This window comes from Azolla caroliniana, unplaced genomic scaffold (genome assembly GCF_043228905.1).
Source record: "Azolla caroliniana isolate FFs.n. ecotype wild unplaced genomic scaffold, voAzoCaro1.0.p SCAF_1, whole genome shotgun sequence".
Classification (NCBI taxonomy): domain Eukaryota; kingdom Viridiplantae; phylum Streptophyta; class Polypodiopsida; order Salviniales; family Salviniaceae; genus Azolla; species Azolla caroliniana.
This window is the reverse complement of record NW_028230436.1, coordinates 7,164,981-7,188,583: the sequence shown is the minus strand read 5'-3', so window position 1 is coordinate 7,188,583 and position 23,603 is coordinate 7,164,981. Positions and strand designations below refer to the sequence as shown.

General features: G+C 35.5%; 3 protein-coding genes across 7 annotated transcripts; 2 read left to right on the top strand and 1 right to left on the bottom strand.

Moving 5' to 3' along the window:
* Positions 1–2,556: 2,556 nt before the first annotated feature.
* Positions 2,557–5,021, top strand: LOC147868719 (uncharacterized). Of its 2 annotated transcripts, none has more exons than XM_087322787.1 (3): positions 2,557–2,707; positions 2,933–3,027; positions 4,584–5,021. In XM_087322787.1, the coding sequence occupies exons 1-3, from the start codon at positions 2,629–2,631 to the stop codon at positions 4,746–4,748; spliced, it is 339 nt and encodes a 112-aa protein (XP_087178913.1). In that variant the 5' UTR covers positions 2,557–2,628; the 3' UTR covers positions 4,749–5,021. The 2 variants fall into 2 exon arrangements, with proteins under 2 accessions (XP_087178913.1, XP_087178921.1); XM_087322795.1 differs by having other exon boundaries at positions 2,564–2,707; positions 2,936–3,027.
* Positions 5,022–5,759: 738 nt separating this feature from the next.
* On the bottom strand, positions 5,760–11,324 carry LOC147868718 (uncharacterized). The gene is made up of 6 exons (XM_087322774.1): positions 11,175–11,324; positions 9,449–9,580; positions 9,223–9,361; positions 7,179–7,301; positions 6,987–7,092; positions 5,760–6,361 (listed from the first exon to the last, which is right to left on the bottom strand). Exons 2-6 carry the CDS (start codon positions 9,547–9,549, stop codon positions 6,207–6,209), a joined length of 624 nt encoding a protein of 207 aa, XP_087178900.1. The 5' UTR covers positions 9,550–9,580; positions 11,175–11,324; the 3' UTR covers positions 5,760–6,206.
* A 3,846-nt stretch (positions 11,325–15,170) lies between these two features.
* LOC147868717 (uncharacterized) lies at positions 15,171–20,742 on the top strand. Of its 4 annotated transcripts, XM_087322761.1 has the most exons (10): positions 15,171–15,317; positions 16,254–16,316; positions 16,573–16,703; positions 16,779–16,916; positions 17,012–17,409; positions 17,489–17,605; positions 17,682–17,809; positions 17,931–18,360; positions 18,781–18,887; positions 20,199–20,742. In XM_087322761.1, exons 2-10 carry the CDS (start codon positions 16,273–16,275, stop codon positions 20,203–20,205), a joined length of 1,500 nt encoding a protein of 499 aa, XP_087178887.1. In that variant the 5' UTR covers positions 15,171–15,317; positions 16,254–16,272; the 3' UTR covers positions 20,206–20,742. The 4 variants fall into 4 exon arrangements, with proteins under 4 accessions (XP_087178887.1, XP_087178879.1, XP_087178861.1 ...); XM_087322753.1 differs by having other exon boundaries at positions 16,573–16,916; positions 17,492–17,605; XM_087322735.1 differs by having other exon boundaries at positions 16,573–16,916.
* Positions 20,743–23,603: the final 2,861 nt, after the last annotated feature.

Genomic DNA, 23,603 nt, shown 5'->3' with positions numbered 1-23,603 from the left:
ATATATATAGTTTGGCCACTTTAATATGTTACAACATGCGAATGACCAAACATCTTGAATGATATCTAGCTATTAATGCCTTAGTTGTGTGGTGAGATTGTACAATAATTTAAGTTTTTGACACTTGAAGTGAAATTATTTGTTCAAACTCACTTGTCATTTGGTGGGTATGATGTTTGAATGAACATGTATGGACTCGTGTGAACTTGATGAATGCCAACATTGGAATGTGAACCTAGTGAGAATGAAACACTAGAAATATATGGAAGAGCATCAAACCTTTAGAAAATAGTTATCCATCTAAGTATTGCGAGCTTCACTAGAGTATGATTTAAAAATGGTTAGGGGCTGGTGCACAATTATACTCAAGGAGTCGAGTTGTGGGATGCCTTTTTGGGTATTGTTGTGATACAAGTGTGGAATGGAAATGAAGTCATTGCCTATGGATATTGATTAGTAGGAATACCTTTATAAGGGTTGTTGGAGAACATATAAATGTGATATAAAAAACCTTGAGTGAAAAGCAAGAATCTTCTTGCTACGTCATCCAAGAATGAGGATTTGAGATCCCATGTATAGATTTTTTGGTGCTCATTTTAATCTAACTAAGGTTTAGGGAGAAGGTATAACATGTGTATATTTTTTGCATCGATAATAGTGCATTTTCTAATAGATCACAACTTATGTCTGTGCAAAGTAGCAATATGACTCATGCTCATAAAAAGAATGAACCGCAATAAGTCTATAATCACAATATTTTTAAAAAAAGATTCCTCTATCTCGAGATGTTGAATCACCCCAAGTTATGATAATAAGGTCAAAGCATGAATGGGAAATATGAAAAAGCATGCGAAACACTTTACAAAACTTTTTTCAAATGTCAAATGAATGGGTATCGAACTATATCAATGTAAGTAATTGAAAAGTATATACATCAACAATGCTCGAGTGTTTTGGTTCCAGGTCATTTTCGGCCGCAAATTAGAGTATTATAGTCGCCAATCTGAAGTCAAGGCATGGATACATGTATTCAAGATATAATTTGAAGTCACGCTTTAATAAGCCAAGGCCTTTTGGTTTATGTTTTGTGCAAGTTCCTAAAGAAAATAAAATATACCAACACAAGTAGGTGTAGAACATCAACCTTTGGGGAGCAAGATACTTTTTCTTGCTTCATTAGTTTATGAATAATATGTATTGAAGAAACATAAGGTGTAAGTAATTGTTTGTGGAGGGTGTAATTAATGGTCTTATAACTTATTATTAATTTATTATATCAAAACAACGACCGTGAATCATTCTCCGCCATCTTACACACCAACCATCATCACATATAGTTTTTCTTTCTTCCATTATCATGAGGATTTATTACTGCTGACCATATATTGATGTTGAGGCATACAATTTATGACTCATTTCTAGAAAAGAGATGCTTTGCACACGAGTATCTTGTTTCTTTCAATGTTGACGGCAATGTACTTGTCCCTTCGTGTTTCATTTCACAATATTGATAATTCATATTCTTGTTGATAACTCTCAATTGTTTGACCTTTTGTTTGGTAAGTTATCTCACAATGTCAAAAAAATTGCTCATCATTCCATAATGGTGCCAAGCCCCAATTTGGTGTTAGTAACTTCTGAGCGGTATTGGTCACATATCAATGATCAAATGTCAAAATCTTGCCAACTTACATTGCTTGCGTGGAATAAAGTACATTGGATGATAGGCAATACTTGAATGGCTACGGTTTGCTAATTCATTAAAACAACTCGAAGAAAGTTGTATCAATATGTTTAGTATTTATAATGGCATTACATCATTATTGGTGATCCTTCATCATGACATTCGGCACACGAATTGTTTTCTTCTGCCTATTATAGCTTGACACATTGAACATGATCGATTCCACGCATGCATTGTGAGAATCAAGGCATAAAAGGTTCGAAAATGGTGCTAAAGGACAACTTTGTGTGTGTGTGTTAAAAGTGAGAGCATGTGCTACGATCCGGATATATACATACCTAAGCGTAAACCTCGGTCAATTTAGAGACAGACAAATAGGCAAGCTCGACAAAAAAGAAGAAGAAGTATGCAGACCATTGACTTCACTACGGTGGGGACGCCTACCATGAACAAAAGCCCGAGCAGAGCAATTCATGAGCTGCCGATGGAGAATGTCTCGGAGGCATTCTCATGAGACCAATGTGTGTGGATGTGGACGCGTGCGCTCACGAATGACGTGGTAAACCGCTAGTCAGTTGGACGGTAAGTGTGAACAGGAATGGAACATACATAGATGATTGTAATTTGTAATGTTAGTGTAAGAAATTAAGAATCCATCCCTTCTTACCTTTTGACTTGAGACCAAGAAAACAGAGAGAGAGAGAGAGAGAGAGAGAGAGACAGGGTTCTTCTTTTCTTTCCTGCCTTTTCTATTTATTTGTCAATTCATTCATTTATTCATTGTCTTCTTCTTCAACCCAAAGCCGAACAACAGAAGAACTAAAGCGACCCTCTTCTACCTTCCCCTGTTTTTCTGCCTCTTCTACCTTCCCCTGTTCCCACCCCTGTTTTTCTTTCTCTCAGAGTACCTTAGTTTTGCGCACGAAGAAGAAGAGGAGGAGGAGATGTGGTCTGTTCACCTTCGCCTACTCTGCCTCCATGCCCTCGCCTTCTCTATCCTACTCCCCCTCTCCTTTGCTCATGGTAAACATCTTAATCCTTCTCCTTCCTCTCCCCTCATCAAAATTAGGGTTTTATACGATGAGATAAGATCCATCAGTCGCTTCCTCGTGATCCTTTTTGTCCAAAACACCACCATCCCTTATCCTTCATATTTAAGTGTTTTTGATTGCTCCATTGCCTTAAAGATGATCGATACAAATTCACCCTGTTTTTCTTTTGTTTTGTTTTTTGCCCGTTTCTGGACAGTAGAGGATCACCATCATCACCAGCAACTTAATATGGCAGCTCATGATCACCACGAGGAATTATACATGAAGTGGAAGGGCGTGATCTCTAAGAGGGTAACTTTGCATCTGATTAACGTATTTACGCTATTCTATTTAATGCAAGGTGATTGGTGATGTGAGTAAATGTATGGCCATTTGTACATCCTACCATACTAAATCAATCTGCTAATTCGCTCTCACGTGTGAATTGAAGGATGTGCTAAGCAAACATCCCAATTTTATATAACCAATGTACTTTTGAGGGTGCTGGTCAATCTGGTTTTTGCTGTCACTGTCCACACATAAAAGTGTTTTGGGCCCCTGGAAATCACCATCTCCAATTTAGATGTTTCAGTCCATGCTGCGCACCGAATTTATAAGCTTAGCAATTGATCAAGTTAGGCCAATCCATAAGTCTAGGGTTTAAAGTGTATGCGTTTTGATTGGTTCTGTGGAACTTTTTGGGCATGGTGTAACATATGGCCAAGTTTAAAAAGTTTGGAGAACAAACTAACAAACCAGAGTACTTGGCCGGAGAGACGATCGATGCTTCGTAAGCTTGGTTAGAAGAAGAATTACCATACTATACATATTGTGCATAGTGGGACATATATGTTCTATAATATTTAGTCATCCAACATCAGTGGATAGTCAGAAGATCAAACTAATCTGCATGATGAATGATACACACTTCTTAACCTCAGCTCAAAAAACAAAACAAGACAGCAGAAGAAGAAATATGTCAACTGACATTTAGTCATCTTCTAAGATTGAAATGGGAGGAGGAGCCAAGCTACCTTGTGTAGTGAGACAGATGCCTCCCTAACCTGAGTTTACAAAACACCTAAGTGTTTCTAATAAGAGATATTATATCGTCTGCTTGCAATGCTTGCTTAAAAACCAATTGTGAGGAATGATTAGAAACTCAATCTTTCTGTTGCCTAACTTGCAAAAGGCTAGAAAAACAAGGTCTTCATGTATTTGTTCACATCAGGTGAACACAACTTAGTAGAAAGGATTGAAACTCTACTATAAATTAGAAAGGTTAGAAAATTCGTGTCATTCAGTAGGAATCACTAGAAAAAACTTACCCTTTTTAGGTAGGGTGATCTCCCCCAAAAATGCTTTCTTTTGACTTTTTGTCCACATGGATCTTTGCAACCATTTCTAGGATGGTTTAAATCTCATTTTCCGCACCATATAGGGTTTTTTCCCCATGTCTAACTTGAAGTGGTTAAACTTATGCAATATCTCAGTAATATGTGGTCAATACACAAACTCAATCTTATCTTAGGTAATTCTTTGCACTATTACATGGTTACGATTAGCATAAAGTCATCAATTTGTACATAAAGTCTTTGATTGTGATTAGGAAAACCGCTTTGCATTATGACATGATAATATTGTGCTGATGTGAAACATTTGTCATTTGGTTAGCTTATATTTTCTGTATAGATAACTTTAAGTTAACTGAAAAGCAATAATGCATAAAATGTTATGCTTACGATAATAAAGACCATTTATTATTATTAAGTTGAATGAACTACGAATGTTTAAGTTCCAACCGTTTTACGTGAAGAATTGTCTCACAGAAAGTTAGCATATATAATCATTTGGTTTTTATCTCATAGGATTTAGTGGCTAATACGGATTACGAAGGAGATTATGCATCAATCCCTAACACGGTGACGGCTGCTCCTCCCCCATTCAGGAGACGACGATCCCTCCTCCAAGATTATGGTCCAATGGCCAACCAAAACTCATCTCCAAGAACCCCTACAAAAAGGGGTCTTTGATACTACAATACCATTCTAAACAACCATACTAACCCATCTCGTAAATTACAAATTTACCGTTACTACTCAAATTGTCTTTATCAATGTAGCATATTATATCCCATGAATACAAACAATGTTTATTTATATGTAGAAATGTCGAGGATTCTATTATGCTATTTTTTGTAAGGGTCATTGCAATCAATCCTATGTAACGAGACACAATGATCTAAACTACATTGTGAAAGCAGTGGGTCTATACATTATTACATATACAAGAGATGTAGGATGGGCTTTTGATATTTTTACATGTAAGTCAATTGTATAAAGATGCAGTCTTGACTCTTATGTTAAAAAATATTGGTGTTTTGGTTTCGAGACTTGAGAAATGGTTCTGATGTTAAGCACAATAGAGAAAGACTCCATGTTTTATTCTGAAGTAACTAGTAGTTCTCTCAAACATTGTGGGTTTACATAAAAAACCGAATGTTCTGTGAAAAATTTGTGGATTTATCAAAATTCTGAAATTTTCCCAAGCATTATCTAGCATTAGTGTACAATCAAAATGCCTTGGTTTGTAAATAATCAACCTCTAATCCAATTATAGGAAGTTTTGTTCCTCAAGGGCATGCTATAAACCCTAATGAAATGATTATCTTTGCTACCAACTCAAGTACAAATGTATGAGGTGTTCTCTCCAAGAAAACTGTATGCATAACAATATACATTTGGCTAAGACAAATAATAGAAAACGGCTTTTGGATAATCTTTGGTTTGAATAGTAGGGACAAAAGGAACAAGACATAATGTTAGAATTTATGTTTTTGTATCCTTGGGTAAATATAAAATGTAATGATAGCAAAACAATATACATGTCCCAGAGCCCCAGAGCAGCAGATACATCCATTATCATCCGAAAATTGTCACAAACTCATTACAAGGGTACCAAAAATAGTCACCTTAAGCTCCGTGCTCATAACATTTAATATTAGCAAAGCTCATCAATTATCATCTATCATGAAGGCATTTAAGTACAAGAACATGAAGACTAGATTACTGTGATTTTGTTGAAATCCTTAACACAATTATGACCATCAATATTCAATATGCTTCAGCTTGTAAACATTATACAACCATGCTTTATTCAGCCACACAAATCATTTGAGTGAACTAAACTCCACAAACATCTTGGATCCCATACAAATTTGAAAGGAAGTTTGGCTGCTTTTGGCCCCTATTTGCTTTGGTGAGCCAAACCATTGCAGCTACATTTTGTTAATCAATATTCTTGTGTACAATTCTGGAAGAAAGACTTGTCAAGACTAGGAATTACTCGCTACTTCAGCTCAATTGTTTTTTTTACATGTGCAACATCATTTCACTTTCGTGCGCTGCACTTTGACACCAACTTTTGTACAAAGGCGAAGCTTGATGTAGCCACTCATCCCTAATATGTAAATATATATCTCGACTTCTTTTCTAAGTAGGTTTCTTGGTTTGGTCATTTGATTTCCTTGGGAGCAAGTGTGGTGGGAGTAACATTACAGCTAGTGCTGCCATCAATACTGCTGCTGCTCCAAGAAGACCCATCAACCACGCTTGTCGTGGAATGCCAAATTTCACCTCCTCACACACTGTAAAAAGAAGATTATATTAGCCAGTTCTACACATTAATGGGGACTGCCAGCTCATAGAAGTTCCAATATACTTGGCTCACAAGAGTGAGCCTAATACAGTCTTGAAGATCAAATGGTGGATCATGATGACCCCAGCTTCAAAAGACCTGATTTTTTCTTTATTTCTTCAAAGAGTACTTTGGTCTTTGTTTTCCTTTAGGGCCGGTCATCAGCATTTAGGAAAATAATGAAAACTAAGTGGTATTCAGGGAAGCAAAGAAAAACTCAGGAGTATTTAAGAGTTTTCCTGTACTATTTAGTCTGAATAGTTCCGCCAGTAATGGTCATGATCATGGGACAATCATCAAAAATACAACACAATATGAAGAGGTAAAAATGAATATGGTCCAATATCTATACACCAGAAGAGCCCATAACTAACTAGCCATTCAAAAGGAGAAACAGAGTTTGTATGTGCACAGCATAGAGCTAAATGAGGCTATACAACAGGATCAGCTGATAATTCTAGCATTCATTAGGCAATGGTGCTGAAAGCCTAAAGAAAGCCCCAGAAAATTCCCCATGTTCGAACAGAGAATAATAGTCCACAAATATTAAAGACATTGAAAACCAGAGTACATACTTATGTTGAAGATGACAAAAGCTTGATCTCTTGTGTGTGGCTTAGTAAGAACACCAGCTGGCTCCACACTAACCAATACACGAGCTGAAAGCATCCCATTCAACACCTGTGAGTTACTGAAGGATTTGGATCAAGATATATTGTTTTCATTCGAAATTTAATTATCAGTACAAAGGAGGTATAAAATCATACCTCTGCACCTTGGCTTTCATCAGCTCTGAACATCAACTTCTCTGTATTTAAAAGTCTCCTCCCACCACGTATGGCTTGAAGAGGACCTCCTTTGAGAAGATCAATGGTGAAACTTGCTGGTATCTACAATATATTAAACAAAACAAACTCTAATTGAAACTAAATCGAAAGAAAAATCAAAGGAAAGGTTTCTATTTGACACTGAAATATGTTTTAAACTTTTCCATGGCAAAAATCTTGACACGTGCATCCCATTTCAACCCGTATCGCAACCATATGGTTACTGCATCATTTGCACAATCATAAAAAGAAAATCTAGGAAGCAATTAAATCAAACAATAATTATGAGAAATATTGAGCTATCTCTGCTGTTGAACACAAATAAACTATACATGAAGCCCTCTACAAAATGTTAAGTAATTCAAATAAACTAAATAGAAGACAGTGTAAAAAGATTGCATCCTTTACTTGAAGAGTAATAAGTTCCCCCAACAGCCAAAACTAAAACAGAAATTATATACGGCATCACTACCAAAGTGAGATACAAGAAACTAGCAAGTAGTCGTCGTAAAGCATTTACAGTGGCTCTGTAAGCATATCTGAAGTACCTGGTAATTAAAAACTCATCCTCATCCAGGGCCTGTAGCAGGTAGTCTTAGAATGCCCTCCTGGAAGCATGAGATGAGGACTGGATCAGCTTGTCTCCTTCTAGGGCATTGGTGATGAGCTTAATAGATCAATAACTCTCTCATCAAGGTTGACTGCATTCCCAATACATAATGCAGTGAACCATGAGGTCCAAGGGCATCAGTGGTGAGAGTGCACCACACCAATATAGTATGGCCTCAGGATCATTACATGACTCCATTTTTACTCCCATGGTTTTGTATCTAAGTGTTCAATCAAGCTTTTGCATTGAGCATCCTGGAATTGCCCTTACATCTCTCCAAGGTTAATAGAAACAACTATTGCATTTGAAAGTATAACTAGCAAAATTTCTGAAAGGAATGGAGCACGGATGGTGAGAGATGGTGCTGCATTAGGTTAGCACAAGAACCAATATAGTATGGCCTCAGGATCATTACATGACTCCATTTTTACTCCCATGGTTTTGTATCTAAGTGTTCAATCAAGCTTTTGCATTGAGCATCCTGGAATTGCCCTTACATCTCTCCAAGGTTAATAGAAACAACTATTGCATTTGAAAGTATAACTAGCAAAATTTCTGAAAGGAATGGAGCACGGATGGTGAGAGATGGTGCTGCATTAGGTTAGCACAAGAACCAAGATGAAAGTACAAAAAGTGGACTGTAAACAAAAAGTACCTATAGAGATCATGCCTCCTATAAATGAAGGTATGTTACATAGTCCCTTGACCTAGCTAGCCCTAGCTTACCATCATGTATAGAAGTGGATTTGTGAGACATCTTCACTCCTCCAATGGCTAGATCCAAAAATGTCCTAGTGCTAAATGGATTGATCAACATAGATAAGTAGTGCTACTTGGCTAGTTTCCTGTTTGATGGTACCTATTCTTTCATAAACAAAAAAGAGGAAGCTACATCCATAATATGATTCAGAAATGTTATTGCACATATTTCCCTACAACCAAGAAGGATGATTACCTAATGACCCCAAAACATTGATGCGGTGATAAACCTCAAGTTCCATTAAGCATAGATTGCAGATTTGATAAGAATTCGACATCTTCATCTATGTACTGTGTGTGGTCAACCATCAACCATTACGAACTTAATAAGAGCTGGACATCTTTGTCAAAGTAATGTACATGGTTTACCATCAATCATGGACACCTGGGTGAACCCAGAGAAAGTAAAAATGGTTGTGATCAAGCTCGATTTTGTTTGTCTTGTGGATGATCCAGGGAGTTCATAGAAAATATGAGGTGAACCTTATCCAGATTCATAGTTCTGGTAGAACTACTGACATACAACATTGAAAAAATAAACAAAAGAAAACTAAAACATTTCTAAATGAAGAGCATAATAAAAATACAGCCATCAGAAAATGGGAAAGTTCATACTGAAGCTGGATAGGAGATTTTCACTTCATATGACTTGGGAAGCTCAAGCCCTTCCAAAACATAGATGCATTGACCCCTTTGCAAATCAAGTTTCTCTCCAAACAACTCTGTTCCAACTGTTAACTTCCTCCAATCATGCCTGTAGAACATAACCTGAATTTGATGACATATTGAATTGTATCGAACAATAGTCACCTCTTATCGGTTATGTAAAGTATTTGCGTACATTGAAGGTAGAATATCAAAAGTTCTGACGCCTGCAGCAGCTGCCTGAGCTACCTCAATCATTACAAAAAATAGTGGAAGGAATGACAATGTTGCAGCCATGGTTTCTTATCCTCTCAGTGCAATTTAAGGCCTGTACAAAGTAGTCATCGATGAAGATCATGTCAAGATGCAGCAATCATGGAAAGTCAGAGCAGAATGATCAAGAAGGGGCTAACTAAAGTTCCAATTTCTGGCATATATTCCAATTATATGCAAATTTTTAGACACATATAAGCCTTACAAATGAGCAAAATGTTAAATTTGTGCATAATGTTTATTAAGAACAAAGGGCATTTATCTTCTTGACTCATTACAAAGACTTTGTTACAACAAGTGCATTTAAATGTAAATCTCCACCTTTGCATTTCCACATCAATCTACCAGCTTTGACTAGTTGGCAAACAATGTAGCAAGATATTACAGCATGCATGCTTATAAATCAACTTCCCATTGATATGCAAAGTTTTTGCATTAAACTATAGATTTGCTAAAATAAAATTGCATTTAAGTTACAATAAATTGCAGATTTTGGGTAACTTACTCAAGAAGCAATCAAGTGTGTAAGTGAGAAGTGGGACAGATAAAGGAAAATGACAATCAACCTACCAAATATATCCGGCCATCTTTGGATCTTTGGGCTACTTTATCTTCAAACTGTGCTTCAAAAAATTTACCCTTGTTTAATAATACACAGATTGATCTTTTGATCTTTCCATGTTGGAAAATATTTGTAACCAACACACACACGTTACTACTAAGCTTCCATGAGTTTGTGGTATTTCCTATTATTTCATGTCTCACAGGGCACTTGGGCAACAATAATTTTTCCAACTAGTACTTCTGTCCATAAACCAATGCCGCATTCCATTCTATAATATTGTGGTATTTTCTAATAATTTCCTATTTTTTTAAGCAATAAAAGGGACCTATAAGTACAGAAATGTTTCTCAATCATAGTTCGGTATCTGAATCAGACTACAAGCTGAGGTAACCTCCTAATAATATCCAACAAACTTATGGTATTCTCTCATAAATTCGTAAACATGTCCCTTTTTCTCATGCACTAGTGACAGAAATAACCTTTTGACTACATTCCGATAAAGACTTGGCATTTTTTAACTTAGAATCATTTCGTGTACAAAAAGGAAACTCTGTCAATTTTCAGAACATTAGGCTTTAAAGTTTTGAATTTTCTCACAATTTTCTATTATTTCGAACATGAAAGGGGAATTCGACCAATTAGTGAAGGGTATTTCTTCTCCTCTCCCTACAAATTCGTTTCGTTTGCTCACAGTTCCAAATTAATTCACGCACGAAAAGGAAGGAAAACTAATCGGTCAAACAGAAATCCCAAAACATAAAATTTGCTCATAATTTCTTATTTTTTCGTGTATGAAAGTATGATTAACCTATCTTCCTTCCAAAATAATGGACACTGCATGTACACATTCGGCATTTTCACATAATTTCCCATTATTTCATTCGTGAAAACGAAGAACCTTTACAACATCGGTGTCTGCGATCCTGTGCTGTTCTAATCACAGTTCATCATTATTATGAAAAAGAGAAAAAAATCTTACTAGTAACAAGAAGAAGAAGAAAATTCGATTCTGATGTACATGCGTGGAAAGATTTAAGCATCGGGGATTTCAAGAAACGTGGATAAGGATAGAGGAGATAAATACCCGAGAGATTGTCTCGTCGATGAATAAGCGATTCAACAGAGACGACGATCGAAAGGGAAACTCGAAGAAGCAATGGCGATTTTCTCTGTGTGTTTTTTATCTCTCTGAGAGAGAGAGACAGACGGATGTTTGTGTGCATTTGTTGTCGTTGTTTTTTTTGTTCCGGAGAGAATTGGTCTATATTTTTGAGGGTTCCGTTTCACACTTGTCCGGACAAGGGGGGGGTGTGTGTACATATCATTCAAGACCCACAGACTCCCTTCGTTTTGCATCGGATGTGTTCTTGAAAGCGAGATTGTCAGTGAGCTTCTTAGCGTGGTCTGGGAGATGAGATTTTCGAAGGCGAGCAGTCGTGACATTTCTGTGGTGCTTGCAATGCTCGACTCTTTCTTCCTACTTCAGTGACCTTTAAACTGGTGCAAATGGGTTTGTTTCGTGACCCTTCATTGGATGCATGCTAACAATGAGCTTTTAGAAAGTGCGTTTTTTTAGCCCTCTCGTCCATGACCGTTCCTTTTTGGGATGCATGTATGATGTGATCTGAGAAATGCAAATAAATCTTTCCTCCTCAAAAGTATAGAGTTATGAATTCAATTTTTCAAAACCTCCATGCGCCGAAAAACATTAACATTCATTGCCTTTTGTTGACTTTTAAAGTGACTCCCATCCCACTTTATATTAGTTTGACAGTTGGCATGCTATTAAAACACATATTACTTATTATTTGTTTCATTTGCAAGTATTTTGACAACTTGGGTATTGGCTTATATGAACCGTTAATAAAAAAACATACAAATATTTACATGTTATTTATTTTTAGAGTGAACTAAAATTTCCTCACAATTATTAACAATTCAATGGTGAAATTTTCAAGAATCAAGGGCCACCTTTCTCTCCTCCTTGCTATGCATGTCCACCATTTTGTGACCAACTACAACATTAGTCTCCTAAATCATGGAAGAAATTGTCTATTATGGATCATGACAAAGTTCACCTATCTTTAACTTTCATTAAGGAGCATCAAACAAAAATTCGCCTATTGGATTCATTTCTATGAAGGTTGTCACATTACATTCTTTGTTCTCCATAACTTTCCCTAGGGTAACTATTCTCAAGCATAATCTTTACATTGTCTAAGAGGCATCATGAATCGTTTTCCTTGTGTCATGTTGATCTTGATGACATATTAGATTATTTCCTCGGCATCACACGTGTCATTGTGGTCACCATTCTTAGTCCCTCTAGTGCAAACATAAAACATGCTCCCACAATTTTTGTATTAAAGAAGGCGTGAAATGTCCATGATTGCTATTTAAAGTTTAAAAAAATGCCTTCATTTTTTTCCCCCCAAAAGTGGGTACTACATTAGTATTAAGAAACACCCTAAGGCTATAAATAAAAGATGTACCTTGTAGTAATGAGCCTTTTTTCTAAATTATAATCATCTGCTAAAATGCATGCTTCGGTGTAGAGTAGAACCACTCCACCTTGTCAGAAATCCACTTGTAAAATATGTCTTTGTCCTAGATGGCAAGAAACTCCAATCATTTGAGTTCCACCTGGTGCGTATTACCTTTTATGTCATCCAAATAACCTTTGAGATTATGCACAATCTCAGTCTAAACCCCAAAATTTATTTGGGCAAGTCTTTCAATCACATTTTGGGTACTTTCAAACATCAAGCCTTCCAAATATACCATATTGTGATACTACTCATCAATTACCATATTTTAGGTTTGTCAGTCTCTATTTGTGGATTCAAAGGTATAAATGTTTTTTGCATCAAACCATGTCTCATAGCAATAGCATCTACAACATCCTCTTGTTCATACACCATTGGTTTATCTTGTACCACCACCCATAATACTGCTCTCCATGTACACATTGCTTGAGGATATACTGGCAACAACGTTATGATTCTTTTCCATATTTCTATCACAAAATCACAACTCCACAAACAATTTTCCTTAAATATTGGGAATATATGGGGGAAGACTTAACGAAAGCCTATCAATTTTCTTTTTATACCGGGTGTTTGCCTCGTAGTATGGCAATTGGATTGATTGATTTAATACCTATGAGTGAGGGTATATTAGACAATATCAGAAAATGGAGACTAATAACTTTGCTTGATACAATAAGTAATTTTTTTGCAAAAACATTATCATTGAGATTGCAACCTTTGTTACATGATTTGATTCGTGCCACCTGAACAGGTTTCATTCAAGAAAGAAATATTTATGGATAATATCTTCTGATTTTGTGAGGCAAGAAACAAGGGGATTTAGTTATTTTGCTACTTGATTTTGAAAAGTCTACAATCGAGTTGATTGGGATTTCCTTCATGGTACTCATGTAAGACTTGGTATCCTGAGAAATGGGTGGTAGGAGTGTCTTCTTTGTACAGAAAATGCATCTATTCTCATTCATGGTATTTAATTAACATTATATATAATTGTATAGTTGTATAAATGTAGGGAAAAATATCCAAGTCCAATTCATGTATGGTGTGAATATAATCAATATATGTATAATTTGGTTAAGATAATTGCATGTACATGAAACTATATATGAGACAATGTAGAGGAAAAGTGGACAAGTATCACTCTAGTCTCAAGTTGATTATAAGTGTGAGTAAGTTGCATGAACTTAGAAGGGGAAGCTTAAAGAAGATATCAAACGATCTTTGATGGGAGGAGGATGTTTGGTACATCTTGTGACTTGTCTATATGATTTTTGAGAATAGAGTGGGATAAATGTAATGTCCATTGTGCAGATTTTGAAAGTATATAGACAAATATAAAACAATTATGCATTAAGTGTCTACATTTGTTGATTGTGGGTGTAGGTAGAAGATTAATCCAATATAAATTGCATTGACTATACATGCCATAACTTTCAAAACGTATGGCAAACATTACCCACTCACAATATGTGGGGTGATATCTAATGTGCATAAGGGAAGATGTTCGGATGATTATGAAAATGTTCATAGTAACAATACAAGGAAATAAAAACCATACCGTTTGAATTCTCTAGAGGTATATGTGATAGTCCATACCGGAAATACACACCATCCCACAAAACCCAAACAACCATATCAAACCATACCATACCATAATAGGAAGTCAACAATATATACTTGTAGTTGTAACATGTGTGGCATTGTCCATGTTGAATACCCATGAGTTGGAAAGACATAAGAAGTGTTAAAACAAAGTATATATCGTGTGCCAAGTGTGAAAATGTCCTTATTAAACAACACAAAGGCACATTATGTTAGTGGTATATTTGTTTTGAACAAGGGTGAAAATCTTCAAATGCAAACACATATCTAGAAAAACACAATAACACGAAACATAATAGCATATGGGAATATGTTGCAATCTATCTACATATATATGAATATTTGTGAAAATGTCCATATCAAAAGCACAACAAAGTCATATAAAGACTAGCACCCCTCAAGAAACTCATAAAACAAACACAAGACCTTAATGAAATGATACTACCTTGCGGTATATGGATGTCACAAGTTTTGATTTTGATTTCATCGATACTCATCCATTGTTGCACTTGGTGAGTACACTAATCTACTGACTAACCAAAGCACGTCGCTTCATTGCTGAGTTTTCTTTGCCCAAATAATGTTTGCAGTGATGGGTGTAATCTCACACCTTCAAATGAGTTTGAAAACATCCGCGCGAAAAATACAAGAAAAAATCAAAGGTAAAAAAGACACAAACACAACACAGGCCAGAGTGTGAAAATGTCTAGATTGAAATTACTCGGAAACACAAAGTCACAAAAGCTCAGAAAGATAGACATGGAAGCCAACGTAGAGGCGGACACGGGGCATTGACCATGGGGTATATATTTTGTTTGAGCAAGTGTCAACTCAACACTGGAAGTGCATAGGAACACACACACACACACACACACACACACACACACACACACACACACACAACCATGTGGTATGATATATCTTGTCCGGACGAGTGTGAAAGCGCCCATCCTGAAAATACAACAAAATCACAGCAGACACACACACACACAGACACAGTGAAGATCGCCATAGCTTCGATTTCGCTTCGATCTTCGTCCGTAAAGAAGAACAGGTTCAACACGGAAGTATCTCAGGTAGAAAATTTCGGTCCTCCAATTTCAATTCCTTCAAAATTTCTGCCTAATCTGCCACCATTTTGTAACATAATGGAAAATTCGGCACAAAATGGGTTAGGGTAAATCTGCCACCATTTTCTCTGTTGGGTCGAAATTCTTGAGTTTCTTGAAGCTCAGAAAGGAAACAGTGGAAGTAGAGAGGGTTGTATAGAGGAATGTTGAGAGTATTTGTGAATATGGAGGAATTCAGAGAGTATTCACGAGGATTTTTGAGGGTAAGTACGTCGAATAGGCTTGGAACATTGTATTTCATAGTTAAGTGCGTCGAAATAGAAGCATAGTCTCTTGTACATAGAGAATAGATTTTGATCTAACCAGTAGGAAATCTTTTTGATGGAACAAAATTCGAAGGAAATATACAAATTCCTACCATTATCCTATAAACTTGTTGTATTTTCTTATAATTGGGTTGAAAATTTTAACTTCCCGTTCAGGAATGGAACCAAATCTGAAATCTTCATAAAAGAACAGAAATATGTAAAGTTTCTACTGAAATCCTAAATGTGTGCTATTTTCTCATAATTTGATTGAGCTTTTTAACCTTCTGTTCGGAATTGTTGCAATGAAACAACATCTAACTAAAATATATAGTTTTTCTGCTGAATATTTGTAAATTTCAGATGATTTCTCAAACTTTCCTTTTATTTCAAATCAGAAACTTAGGTGATTAATAAAGAATTTCTTTTGTATGCCTTTCTCCCATTGTGTCCCCTTTAGTTTTGTCACTAACTGACTATATGTTCTCATAGGATACATTTCATGGTTTTTGCTTCTCTGATGTGCTCTTTTTTAATCAATAATTAATATGTAAAATTATGAATAGATGATAGTTAACATTCACAATTCTTGTAGTAGTTAAGTTGTGTACTTATGGATTTTGTTTTGGCTCTGCAGCTGATACTTCAAAACTGAAATGGAGCTTGAAAGCCATGGAATTGAAATAAATGGAGTCAACAAGTATGATGTTTTTTCTTTAGATGTTAATTTTTTGAATCCTTCTCTTGATGTTGTTTTTCAGGATGCATTTCTATTTTCTGTTTACCATAGGATAGTATAGTTCCTGGATAGTCATATTCTCATTTATAATTTCATACACGACTTCTGGAGATGCTATTTGCTATTACAAATTGGGGATGAATTATATCTGATGATATTCATTCTATATTTTTAAATATGTTTGTATAACATTATTGTATTTTGTGCAATTGTATAGAGGGACCGACAAAAGTATCAATCCTGAACTAAAAGGCATTTCAGCGCAACAATCAAGTCAAATACCAGTAGAGGAGTGTAATGCACAAGGAAAAGATGAAACTTTAAGCAATTCAGAAGATTTGAATAAAGGCACTGGTTTAGATTCCACTTTCAGTTTTCCTTCTTTATCAAGAGATCTTAATAGTGTTCCCTCTGAAGTGGCAGAGGTTGTTGGTACGGAAAATAATCCTCGGGATGAATTCATCAATGAACAAGGATCTGGATTTGATGATATGGTAATATTAGATGATGGTGTGGTTACCTCAGCATGTTTATCTGGAGAAGGAGTTGGTGCTTCTTCTGGTGATTATTCTCATACCTCATGTTAAGTTGTTTCATTTCACACGTTTCTGTGTTGTGATGTTTTAAACCTTATTTTGATGCTTTGATGTTGTTAGCCAAGACTCTTGAAGCGTGTCAGCCTGTGCTTCCATCATCAACTGTAGGATCGGAAGCTGTTGCTGAAATTAAAGATGCTTCAAAGCAAATGGGAATAGAAGGTGTTTGTTTGAGTGGAACAAACACAGAAGTAGAAAAGAAGGATCCTGTGGAAGAAAATTTGGATGCCAGAACTAAGCAAGAAATGGATATTGAACTTCCTTTGACACAAGAGAAAGGTAAAGATGGCATAACACCGATTGTCTGTTCATCTGAAACTCAACCAATGGTGGTGGATGAGAGTGGAGAATATGCTCAAGAGGAAAATCCAAAAGTTTTTAACAGTGTTCAAGATAGCAATCTTCCTTCTGTAGTGGGAGATGATAGTCAGAAAGCTGTATCTGTTGGAGAAACCAATGTAAGTAGTAGCTTTTGAATATTGAATATTAAGGAAAAATGATAGTTGTTGCATGCTTACAAAATTCACCTTCAACCAGCAGGTGACTGAAGAGGATATTCAGTCAATTAAAGGTCAGAAGGTGAAAAAGAGATTTGGGAAGAAAAGCTATTCAGGTGATGTTGTTGATTATGATCCTGAATCAAAATGGTTCAAGGTGAGGTACCGCCTGTACATATGTTATATAAGCAACATTGGTTAGATGAAACTTTTCAAACCAACCTTCTGGTCAGGTTATATATGAGGATGGAGATGAAGAAGATTTGGAGCTGTGGGAAGTGAGGGAAATATTGGCTTCTTCAGAAAATACACCCTCCACAAACAAAAAGAGGTCCCGAGCTGAGGATGAAGAACAACAGAAGTAACAGTTTTAACTGTTTTGCATATTTAGAATACTATATTAGAAAAAACTTGCGTGATATAAAACAAAAAATAAGCATTAAAATAAAGAGTAACAAGGAGCTTCCTAATAATTTGTGCAGAAGCTCCAAGAGGCTGAAGAAAGCAGGGGTAGAGAGTACAGCAAAGAAGGCGAGTAAAAGTGGAGTGAAGAGTCCTTCAAAATCGCTCAAGGATTCCAAGAAGCCCAGTACAATAAAAAGCAGTAAAGGGAAATCAGTCACTCCAAAAAGTAGTGAAGTTTCAAGAAGTTTGAAACAGCAAAATTCTTCATCAAAGAAAAATTCGAAGTCCCCATCTACTGCAAAGCAACAAAAACCTGTTGCAAAAGAGAAGGTAGAAGAAGTCGGTAAAGACGGGCTCAAGGCTAGAGTTACTGAATCTGGAACCAATCAGAAAACTATTACTTCAGGGGATGATATATATGTAGGGAAACACGTGAAGAAGGATTTTGATGGGAAATTCTATGATGGCGTGGTGCTGAAATTCGACAAAAAGACACAATATTATAAGGTCTGAACGATAATTTAGTCTATGAAAAAATTCCCAAATTCCCCAAAAAATTTCTTTAGTTCCCCAAATGCCCTCACAATATCCATTATTTTGTCAATTGCCATCGGTCAACCCCCAAAAGAGAGACAAAGAGGATGAATTGACCACTTAATTGCTCAAATAACAAATCTAAAGAGGGATAAATTGCCCATATAATTGCTCAAACAACACATATATTGCGTGAGAGGTGGCTTAAAAACAGGGGCATTTGAGTAAATAAAGAAAAATTTAATGGAATTCCTGGCCTTTCTGTCCTCATTGGGCATAGGGTATGCCGAGTCTGTATCATATATCTGCAAAAGGAAAAAGCTAGTGTTTGAACTTTTGTTGTGTTTATGCTGGTAGGCTGTTGAAACTACCTCAAGTTTGTAATTTATCCAGGTTAAGTATGAAGATGGGGACCAAGAAGAACTAGAGTTGCACGAGCTTCAGCCAATATTGGTACAGGAAAACCAAATTACAGAAGCTGCAGAGGAGAAACCAGCACAGTTATGGTCGTTTAAACTCTCTTAGGTCTAAAAGACTAGAAATATACTTATTCAAAATTAATTTAATCGGAACTATTAAGTAGTTAGGAAAGAAATAGGAGAGAAAAAGCTGGTAGCTAGATCCAGTTAAGGATGTGAGCATCTAGTATTAACTCCATTTCAGGAAGTGTGGATCCAGTAGTTTAGGAAGAAAATAGAAGAGAAAAGTTGGTCTTTGGATCTAGTTCAGGATGTGAGGGTTTATGATGTTACACCTTGGTTAGGAAAGTAAATAGAATTGAAAAAGCATGTATTTTGATGTAGTTCATGGAAGTGAGGGTCTAGTTGTTGAGAAAGAAATAGAAGATTAAAAGCTGCTATTTAGTTCGAGTTTAGGATGTGAGGAGCTGTCGTTAAGAAGGAAAGTAGAAAAGACAAATCTGCCATTTAGTTCTAGTTTAGGAAGTGAAGTTTTAGTAAATGATAACCTTAGGAAACAAAATAGAAGAGAAGCAGCAGCTTTTTAGATGTACTTCAGGAAGTGAAGGTCTAGTAGAAAATAGAAGAGAAAAGGTTGTTATTTAGACATTTTCAGCAAATTAAGAAAGTGATAAGAAAAAACTAGTATTTAAGTCTATCTCCTGAAATAAGGCTCTAGTAAGTGATGTTATTAGTTAGAAAAAACAAGCGAAGAAGACAACCTAGTATTGTGGTTAATTCACAAAGCAAGGGCGTAAAACAAAAGTGGAGAGAAAAAACTGGTATCTAGATCTAGTTCAGGAAGTAGTATTCTTAGTTAGGAAAAACAATAGAAAAGAAAATATGAAATTTAGTTCAAAAAGTGAGGCTGTAGTATAAGAAGAAAAAAATCTGTAGTATAATAAGTGTGTAGTAGTGAAACAGTCGAAGGAAAAAAGTTCTTATTTAGATCTAAAGAGTCAAGTAGTAAATGAAGAGAGCAGAAGAGAAAACGCAAGTATTTAGGTCTGGTTAAATGAGGTTCAAGATTTAAAAATTTGGCATTTAGATCTAATTTAAGGAAGTGAGGATCTAGTAGTTAAATATCGATGTTTTGTGTGTGAAATTTTATAGTTGTTGATTCTAGTTCCTTTTTCTTTAGTGTGACAGAATATAGGGCATCAAAACTGTCAAGTAGTTGATGAAGAAAATAGAAGAGAGAACTCTGGTACTCTAGTTAAATGAGGGTCTAAGACTAAAAAATCTGGCATTTAGAAATAATTTAAGGAAGTGAGGTTCTAGTAGTTAAATATTGATGTTTCATGTGTGAAATGTTATAGCTGTTGATTCTAGTTTCTTTTTTTAACGTGACAGAATATAGGGCATCAAAACTGGATAGTACAATTTCAGTTTTATTCGAGGATTGAAGACCCTGAAAGAAACACAATTGGAAATAGTGCTGAGTGTTCCTACATCCATTGATGATGGCTTCAGCAAGGAAAAGTATTTGCTTTTCTCCTTAGATTAACTAACAGTAACTGAAAATTGAAATTTGCTACAGGAATTTCTCTTGACCTTGAAACTATTTTGTATGCCACATTGCCTGCCAAGGTTTGATGATATTCTATCTCTCTCTGTGATATTGAAACTTAGTTTCTGGTCTCCATTGAAGAACCTGAACACTTTCTCAGGTTAACTGGGTGTTACTAAGTTTCAACTAAATTCATAGATACTGAGGTGGCTCCAAAGGGCCAGCAGAAAAAGTATCTGTACATTATTGAGTAGAAATCATGCTAGTTGATTAATAGGAGAATCTAGACTTACAGTACCTCATGTCAACTTTATTTGCATGCTTCCTAACTATGGTATGTGTAATGTTTTAGGACATTTTTCGCTAATTTCTAAACAAGTTTGCTCATGCATGAAGGTAGCACGAAATTGTCAGATAATCATTGTCAATATAGTTGCAAATTTCTATATTTCTTACTGTTATGCAAGGGAAATTGAAGGTTTTATATCTATGCCATTGACTAATTATACCTTCGTGGTATGAACTCTAACATTGTGGTTTCATCTCTTATTATCTGGTATATTCAATTGCGACAGGACAAAAGTTGTTTGGCTCAAGTTCTGTCATAAATTTCAATATAGTGAAGTCCATACAGAATCTTTCCTATCAGTAGTAAGAAAGTTTTTCCTCATAATCTGATAATTATATCATATTATTGTCATTTGAGAGTGTAAATTGGTAGTATTGCAGATGACATCATCATGTTGTCTGGAAGGTACTTTAAAGATAGCTTTTATTGCAGTTTAGTTATTCAAGTTTATTTATGAAGTGTCATAATATAAGTTATTGCTAATCATGTTGAACTGAACAGATTCAATAGATATCATATACTGCAGCATTAGATATAACTGAATTTCTTTTCCATGCAATGTCTTTTAGAAAGTGTCAATCTTTGTTGATCATGTCAAACTGAATGTATTAAGTTTTAATCCTGGGTGTACTTCGAAATAGAGGGTCCTTAACAGAATCTTAAGATATTGCCAACAGCTACACGTGACTCTTATTGTATCTACTGTCTGGTTGGATCTTCTCTATTTTATTTTGAACATGTCACGATTATGAATCATTTTCTCTTTACACTGCTAGAGAGCTTTAAAATGATATTCTGTATTAGGCTAGAGATTGACGCATTATTAAGCGTCCTTTTGAACATTAGTTTTTGTAGCTATGGTTTAGACATGTACTTAGCTACCCGTTGCATCCTTTTGATCATGTAGATCTTGTGCTATGAATGTAGACACCAACCATTCTGCCATTGTTATCTGCCAATCTCTATATGCCATATCCTAAAGGATGCACTATCATACATTATTTTTAGATTCTCAAAATATCCTGTAATTCACATGATTTTGACAATTTGCTAATCATGCATGTAATTTTCTCTTTTCTAATATGATTTCAAATTATAGATTGATGAATTAAAATGCATTTCCTAATCTTTTTATTTATGGGTCCACAAACAAATCCAACTAACACAAATTTGTGCAAGTTGGGGAGAGCTCTATTAGAAAATATTTAAAAATTGGCTATAGTTGCACTACCGAGTATAGCATGGTGAGTGAATGTATTGATGATGCCTTCAAAATAAACCTTGAAGTTGCTGAACTTTGATATATTAATAGTGAGGAGGTATTTTCATTTTTACAACCCATGGTTTATTGGTATTTTCAACCATATACCTATTTTGTTGGTAACTCATATTACATTGCCCCATTCATTGACAATATCATAATTACGGGGAAACGAACACATCCATTTTTGTTTGTATGCATCATATTAATATTCTTATTTCCTATCAGTGAGTGGAAGGCACTACAATGAATTGGGCATACAAAATGTCACATAGACCATCTAGCTTTTGTTTTTTTCAATTTGAGTTGGGATAATCTTGCATTATTCGTATCAAAACACAAAGTAAGACAAAATAACTTGATGCATTTAATTAAATGGGCACTCCTTAAGTAATAATCAAGGTAGATGTGTTTGATTAACATCTAAATCACATTACCATGAGAGTTCTTAGCTTTCAAGAATGGCAATGTTGTTGATGATGCTTTGGGAATTCTAGGCTTGTTTTATAAGTCGTTTTCATCATTTACATAAAGTTCTCCAAACAAATTGAGGAAGTTCACTCATAAACTCTTTTAGATGGAGTTCAAAAATTGATGTCATCCATGTCTTTTCTTACTTCGGGTGGTAGGTATGGGCAAGTTTGAGTACAAGTTGGCCTCCCTAAGAAACGTGGTGATATCCTAGCATCAAACCACTATGGGCAATGTGTGCAAAAATCAAGCTTAATAAATAAACACCTATTAATATAGGTTTATCTCTAGCCAAGAGTTAACCATGATAGAAATTACACGATGAGATAATTTGACACATGATTGAGTGGGGTTGAAATTCGTCATGAAAACAAATGCTTCCAATTTCTTTGGAGAAATATGAGATAATCATGTGTGAATCCCAATTACAATTATCGCTTAATGTGTATCCCCACATAAGAAAACACTTTCTACACTTTTGCACAAGTGTTGAGCACACAATCATCATGGGCAATATCTTTTAAAGAAACTAAATAGACGCCCTGACACTACTGCCATGATATTAAAAAATAATAAGCTTGACAATGCAATAAGAATATGAGGATATGCTTCATTACCCAATGATTCGTTTCAATACATGCGTTCACCTTTTCCATTTGCATCTTTCACTTCATATTTTGGCACATAGATCAATCATTTGATGGCATCACATATACATCTAGAATTGAGCCAACCATATATTCTTACATCGCATTTGTCATACTTGGATCACTTACGCTAGTCTCCTACGACGATGACAAACGGTTGCATGTTGTTGGCCTTTTGTAAAGTGAAAAGTTGTCTTTTTGTTACTATCTCACACAAACTAGTATGAAATGAGATACCACTTATCTTATTTAATTTTATGTTGTACACATTCTCTTTCGTCTCTTTAGTACAAAAAAGAGATATTTCTAGAAGGTTCTCTAACCCAAGAGGGAAAAACTTGGCAAGATCTGAATGTGGCCTTAAAACAAATACCTACACATGAAGGCACAATAACAATATATACACATTCACAAGGATAGCCTATGAAAACCTATGTCATGCCCACATTGGAAAGGAAAGGTGGGTTAGTAATACATATCTAAATCAAAAGATGTGTCCATGTCTTTGAATGCTTTGCAT